Consider the following 7305-nt stretch of genomic DNA (forward strand, 5'->3'; position numbering starts at 1 on the left):
AAATCTCAAAATCTCACATCTAGTGTTTGAATAATAGAACCAGTGGTTGAAGAAGTTAGGCCACCGGTTCCAGATTTAACCATTTCGATTGGTTCGACTTCTGGACCAACAATAATTAAAAATTAATTAAAAATTCATAAAAATATTTAAATAAATAAATTATTGAACCGGTTCAACCTATTCAATTGTTGGTTTTTGTCTTGGTTTTTTTATTTTTACCAATTTTAAGTAGTTTTCGAGTCAATTGATTCAACCCTTTTTTTGAATCGCTATGCTGATCAATTTTCGATCTGTCCAATTTGGTCTTGTTCCTGTACCAATTCAAAAACTAAAATGGATCTAGTTGCCAAACTCAAATATCAAAGTTGACAAAAAAAATACAAATACCAAAGTGAACCTAGATGGCAAGTTCAATAGTCAAAAATTATATTATCCCTTTTTAAATATTATGCATTTAACTATTTAAATTTTTTATTTTAATTTTTTGTATGTGTTACTATTAATTTCAAATTATATGTTTTATTATTTATATGTATTATTAGTTTTAATGCATATAAATATATATTTTTTAATAATCCCATTATAACTTCTGATCATATTTGTTTTTTTTTTGTTAGATAATACCTAGAACCACCTAAAGTCCCTTCCCAACTCATAAGTACGAAGATAATAAACTTCAGCGTACTTGAATCCACGTACTCCAATGCATATAAATATTCTAAATATGTAATATAGATAGGATTCCACAGTAGTTGACCATGACCATAACCATATTGGGGCAAAAAATGTGATATATTTGAGCTTAGATTGCATTTTTAAAAATAAAAGAAAATTGGAACACCCAGTTCTAGTTTTTCTTTTTTAGAAAAACTAAAAATTGCAATTCCTAACTTCATGGCTGCTAACGAGGTCGCTACTAGAAAGAGAGAGTCGATCTTTCGCTCTTCTACTTCTTTTTCTGAAATGCATGGATTCCAATTTGCTGTTCCTAAATTTGTTTCTCCGTAACGGATACCTATAGAAAAAAAGATTGATCCAACAAAAGAAGAAGTTCAAAAGAGCAGCCATGGAAGTGTCCAACAAACTTGATAAACTGCTCTTTTTTGAGCAAGCTCGTAAAATTTCCGAAGCCAATTACACTTCCGATCCTAACGATGCCGATGTTTGCTTTCTCCTTTCTTGGATCTATTTTTATTTTTTTTCAATTAAAATGTGTTTTTGGCTAGTTTTTCTTTCATCTTTTTGTTGGCAGAACTTGACCAAATGGGCCGAATCTTTACTGGAATTGTCTCAGTGTCAATGCCCTCAAGATTCCCTGAAAATGATTCAAGGTTCTCATATATATATATTCATACTTTTTTAAATTAATTGAAGCATCAATTGAAATGCCTGTACTTTTTTCCTATTGAGAATTGAATTTACGTTTTTTATATACTAATTATTATTTTTTAAATTAGATGCTATCATGAAGTTAGAGCAGGCATTGTCTATTAACCCAAGAAAGCATGAAACTTTATGGTGCTTGGGAAACGCTCAGACTTCTTTAGCATTTCTGACTAAAACGGAGGATGAAGCGAGGCCTTATTTCAAACAAGCTGCTAAATACTTCCTGCAAGCAGTTGATGAGGTAATTTAAAATTTGCGACAGGTTTGGATGTGTCTATCTATACACGCTTGTTATTGCTTGATGCCCATTGTTTTACAAGGAAAATTTGTTAATGTGTATTTGTAGGATCCGACCAATGAAGTTTACCTCAAATCACTCGAAATATCTTCTAAGGTACTTTGGTCTCCTTACTTTATATTGGTTTATTCTTAGGTAATGCTTATCTTTCATGTGATCTATGTTACACATGTTTATCCCCATCACACATGTTTGTTTTCATCGCATCCACATAACCGTATACTAATAATAATGTATCATTACATGGGTTCCATCAAAGGCCTCCTTTCAATACACTCCCAAAGATAAAGGGAAAAATGGGCTCTCTCTGTCTGTCTCTCTTCAACCAAGCTCCCTTGAGACCCCTTTCCATCTCTCTTCTTTTTCTTAGAATTTTTCATCAGAATTAAAACCTATAGTTGTGGCTCTCTAGCTTACTCAAAGGTGAACTACTATCCAAACCACCACTTCCTTCTCTCTTCCCTTGTTAATCTTACCGGTTCACAATTTGTAACTTTGAATAGCTTATTACAACATGTTGTTTTTAGTTGTGAAAGTATAAACTGGACGTTGTTTGATTTTGATGAGAGTTTTTTATTCATCTTATCAGCATTTGATGTATTTGCAATGGGGTGTTTCTAAGAATTCAAGTATGGGTTGTTTTTTATTTCCTTGCATGTTGAGGTTAGTAGAGGATATGTTGTGTAACACCCCTCACCCAACCTGATCGTTGGGTCCGAGTTATGGAGTGCCACATTCGTTGCCAGAGCAACTATAGTTAAATACACAGTAAATAATCATTCACACATGCAATTAAGTGTCAACCACATTCAATTCATGTTAAACAATCAATTCTTAAGTCTTAATCGAGATTACGAAAGCACTTTTGTCAACCCGAGCACAAATTAAGACCAAATTGTAAAGATTTTAAAAAAGTGTGAATTGAAGCCACAACTTCAATAGGTTCTCGCCACGATGTGGCCATTATAGTATGTCACGCCAAGATGACAAGTTTAAGCTCGTCATGACATCACTCACTGTAATGGCGACGTTGCAACGTCAAAAGTTTGAGGTCATGATGTGACCCATGTTTTTGGTTAAAATGCACAATTTAGTACCTATTTCATAGTTTCCAACTACAACCATTCAACATGTTCAACAAATCACAACTTTTACTTGATTCAAAGCTTATCAAACCATGTTAAACAAGCTTAAGCATTCAATTCAACCTCTTAACAAGCATTCAACACTTATTCATCAACTAAACTCAAAAAACTTAAATGACATTATGATATAACAATTAACCATTCAAATACTAACTCTTACTTATACCATATTACAATGAATCATGCTATTTCACTTCAATTGTATACATTTAGACACATTATGTACATCTATGGCTTATCTTAAGAGCTAGTCACATTTCTCAACCATGACAATCAAATATACCATTTTCAACTTGGCACTAAATTAGTTCTTTTACTTATCTTATCACATAAACATGCATTAACCAAAATCACATGTTATGATTAACAATCAAAATCATAATATACCAAATTCATTATCATTTTCAACTCATCAAGACTTTTACACATTAAGAATTTACACAAAAAATTATCTACTTGCCACAACCCTATATTCAAAATGATCTCATAGCTACCAATTCAAAGATAGTGTGAATTTCGAGACGATCTGACTTAATGAGCTCCGCAATGTGACGGTCTATAAGGAAAAGGGAAAACAAACAAGGTAAACATATTAGATACTTAGTAAGTTCATATGTACAATTCAACACTTATCTTTTTATCTAGATACTATAAGTTACCATTATTTGACATTACTTGCTAGACATGACAAATCAAAACATAAACAGGGTAAACATTATCTTATAATCAAACCATATGATACCACAATTAATTATAATGTCAATTCATGCCATTTTGTATAACTAATTTCAAATTCATTCCATCAAGGGATAATATAATCAAATACATGTCGAAGACATTATTCCAATGCATTGTTCATGCTGAATTCAACAATTTTCTTTTGAACAACAAATTCATTTCATCCCATTTCAATTTCTCATTTTCAACTTAATTGTTTCGTCTGATGAACTCTAGTAAATGAGCCTAGATAGATAATTATCTACACCACACCAGTTGCTCATCCGAGCTAAACCCGTCCAGGCTAAACCTTTATAACAACACATTAGGTTACTTGTTCGAGCTAAACCTGTGTCGCATATATTTTAAAATTCGAAATAAATGTTGGACCTTGATAACATATGTAATCAATCTCGTACAAGTGCACACAAGACTCTATTGGCATGTCAATCATATCCTAACCTTTACTAAGTTCATACGAGCACCTATTACACATATAAACACCACTTTTTGAGTTAGTTCAATTATCACCTTTTATACCAATCCACAACCGATTTATTCACAACCAAACACACACATATATATTTATATAAATCAAATACATAACAACCTAAGTAAGTAAATACTATATGAGCTTACCTTGTCAAAACACCAAACAAGTTAATTCCAACTAATCAACAATTTTAACTTTTATTCAATTTCCTTCGGTTTGATCCAATTCTTGATCTATACAATTATTCCATACAATCCATCAATATCAAATATTTACACATTATGCCATGAAATGTATGAACCTATATAATTTCATTTTTCGATATCTCTAAATTTTTACATTTTATTCAATTTAGTCCCTAAATTCGAAATGACCAAAACTTTCAATTTGAGCCTCGGTTTAAAAATGGACTTCAATTACATTTATTAGGGACCCTCTATTCTCTATTTATACCAAAATTTCACAATAACTTTATATTTTATTCATTTTAGTCATCATGTACAAAACTAACAATTAAATGTTACAATCTAGTTCTTTTCAACAACGAAAACTTTAATAAACTTTAACATTTTTACAATTTGGAGCATGGGCTAACTAAATCAAGCTTTCATTACATCAAAATATAAAAATTATAAGAAAATGACTCGAAATCAATTACAAATTAAGGACCAAATGCTTATAACCCTTGGAAGCTTTCTTGTTTTTCTTTCAATTTCTCTTTCCTTCCATCGAAATTTCTTTTTTTACCATGATTAAAATTTGATTAATTTTAACTAACCTTAATCAACTTACTAATCATGTTTTAATACATAAGTCATCACTATTCACTAACACTTTGTTAAAAGAGAGTTGAATTATCATTTGTGAACCTTTGGCTAATTGCAATTTAAGTTCTTAAGTCTTTGGAAAATTAAATACTTATAATGATTGGATTTTTACAATTTAGTCCCTGTACCCAAATTAACTATTGATTCAACAAAACTACCGGACCAAACTTTAATATACTTTTATACCTACTTTGTAAATATTCATATTTAATATTTATAAACTTGGTTTACGGAAGTGGGATTCTGAAACTATCTTTTCCAATACTATTGAAAATCGGGCTATTACATGTTGCTTCCTTGAAGTACATGTGACCAACATGTTTTTAGACATGGGTAAGAGGATATTACCTTCCAAAGACTTTCTGAATACTTGAAAAATATAAACATATAGTCATATCTGACAACTCACATATGAATCTGAGTAAGATAGTATAGCGATTTCATGTAGTAATTGCTGCTAGTGGTTGGTTTTACTCCCCAATGCTGTGAAATTGATGTGTACGAATGTAGCTAGGTATTCTCATTTTATCATAGAATAATGACGATTTAGATTTTGTTTTTCATCTCTTACAAACTGCTTAAAGTCAGAATTAATAAAGTTAAAGAATTGTCGTAATAGAAGCATTCCAAAGGCATACATCCATAATAAAGAAAAAGAAATAAAAAAGGGATATAATTTCTACTTTGGCTGGTAAAGTCAATACGTTAAAGATTTCACTCTTAAAGCCAAGAGTCTAGGGGGAGGTGTTAAGTTCAAACTGACCTACATTGTTTGTTCCTCAGGCTCCTGAATTACACCGTGAAATCCTTAAGCATGGTTTAGATCAACAAATAGTTGGTGTTGGACCTTCTGCTGCTACTTCTTCTAGTTCAGCAAAGGTAATCCTCATAATCATGTTTCTCTTTATCCTATATGCACGTTCACTTCCTATCTTAACCTATAACTGTGGCATATGTTGTCATGCGCTGTCTAATTAATTCCTATTTTTTGCGCTATCTACATTGGCATTTGGAATTGTAAAGTACAGAATGTTGGTTTTCATTTTCTCGTTGTTTTCTATTGATCTACATTTAAACTTGTTCACGGCTTCAGTGAAACAACATAAAATGTTTGATGTATTGTAGATTTACTGTGGTTATTTAAAGGACATGCACTGACACATCCATACATAACATGCATCATGTGTAAGCCCCTAAGAGAGGATCCAACTTATGGTTTCTCTGTTGTATTATTTGTATCATGGATTTGTTGGTCAAAGCAGCGAATTTTATATAGCTTAGTTTGATGGTGTCAAAAACCACAAGCTTGTATATTGTTTTTCTTTTTTTCTTTTTAGAGATTTGAGCACAAGGAAAGAGCTATAGTAAGAGGAAGTTTACCACTTAAGCAAAGTGTTAATCAACTAATCATATGATTAGAGTAGGTTAGAAGAAAAGTGCTTTGGGATTTATTGTCTTTACCTTCTTTCAGGATGCTAAAAAGGGTAAGAAAAGCTATGATCTCAAATATGACATAGTTGGATGGATAGTCCTTGCTATTGGCATTGTTGTTTGGGTCGGGTTTACTAAATCTCAAATGCCACCACCCCCACCACCATCGGGATAAGTTGAGGGATACTTTGCAATGTCCCTATATGTCAACTCCACATGCGTGTGAGGGGAGATTCAAACAGGATTCAAAACTGTTGAGTTGGGATAATGGGAGAATAATTGAAATTATATGGTTATCTTAGTTATTACTTTCTTTTGCCTTGTTGATAAAATAAGTAAAAGAAAAACATAGTTATTTTTTGTATGAAACTGTTACTTTTTCTCCAAAGGCACAGTTGAGTTTACAACTTCAGTGTTAGTTTTCTTATTACAAATTCTCATGGTAGCTTAGATTAGTCTCCTGCATTTGTTGCAAGTTAAAGGTTATAGTAAGGTTTAAATATCTATTTGGTACTTGATATCGGTTAATGTTTGGTACTTTGTATTTTAGTCTGGATGATATTGGTATTCAATTAAGGTTAAATAATAAAATACATCAAACAAAATTTATTAAGGGTTATTATTACGTATTAAAAATTGTTTTATATGCGTATGCGTGTTAAATCACATATTTAGAACAAGTATGTGTTTAGAAATAACATACAAAAATAATGAAACGTGTGATTTGAATAATAACATATGAAATATGTATAATATTAAAATGAAAAATATATATATTAAATTACAAGTAAAATGAGATTTAAACACGTAAATACATCACATTAAGAATACTAAATGTACTACAATTATTTATTGTGGTGTTGTCATCAATCCTAAGCTGGTGTCGAGTTAGTTTGTGACACCAATTTAATCAATAATATTATTAATGTTGATACAAGTATTCAACAAGTAGGAGAAGGTGGTGGGTGACTTGAAGGTTTACCTTTAACAAGTGGAGGGTTAAAGGTT

General features: G+C 31.3%; 1 protein-coding gene across 3 annotated transcripts; it reads left to right on the top strand.

Moving 5' to 3' along the window:
- The first annotated feature begins 839 nt into the window (after positions 1-839).
- Positions 840-6773, top strand: LOC105775991 (mitochondrial import receptor subunit TOM20). Of its 3 annotated transcripts, XM_012598465.2 has the most exons (6): positions 840-1162; positions 1253-1331; positions 1458-1627; positions 1733-1780; positions 5650-5745; positions 6338-6773. In XM_012598465.2, the coding sequence occupies exons 1-6, from the start codon at positions 1067-1069 to the stop codon at positions 6470-6472; spliced, it is 624 nt and encodes a 207-aa protein (XP_012453919.1). In that variant the 5' UTR covers positions 840-1066; the 3' UTR covers positions 6473-6773. The 3 variants fall into 3 exon arrangements, with proteins under 3 accessions (XP_012453919.1, XP_012453917.1, XP_052478733.1); XM_012598463.2 differs by having other exon boundaries at positions 840-1331; XM_052622773.1 differs by lacking the exons at positions 5650-5745; positions 6338-6773 and adding an exon at positions 1944-2732 and having other exon boundaries at positions 840-1331.
- Positions 6774-7305: the final 532 nt, after the last annotated feature.

Source organism: Gossypium raimondii, chromosome 10 (genome assembly GCF_025698545.1).
Source record: "Gossypium raimondii isolate GPD5lz chromosome 10, ASM2569854v1, whole genome shotgun sequence".
Taxonomy (NCBI): Eukaryota; Viridiplantae; Streptophyta; class Magnoliopsida; order Malvales; family Malvaceae; genus Gossypium; species Gossypium raimondii.

What these genes read in the sequence shown, in the direction of transcription:
- LOC105775991 (XM_012598463.2), top strand. Translation starts at nt 1,067, where the DNA reads ATGGAAGTGTCCAACAAACTTGATAAACTGCTCTTTTTTGAGCAAGCT. An exon ending in TTCCCTGAAAATGATTCAAG is followed by an intron (nt 1,332 to 1,457) that starts GTTCTCATATAT and finishes TTTTTAAATTAG; the next exon opens with ATGCTATCATGAAGTTAGAG. An exon ending in TCCTGCAAGCAGTTGATGAG is followed by an intron (nt 1,628 to 1,732) that starts GTAATTTAAAAT and finishes GTGTATTTGTAG; the next exon opens with GATCCGACCAATGAAGTTTA.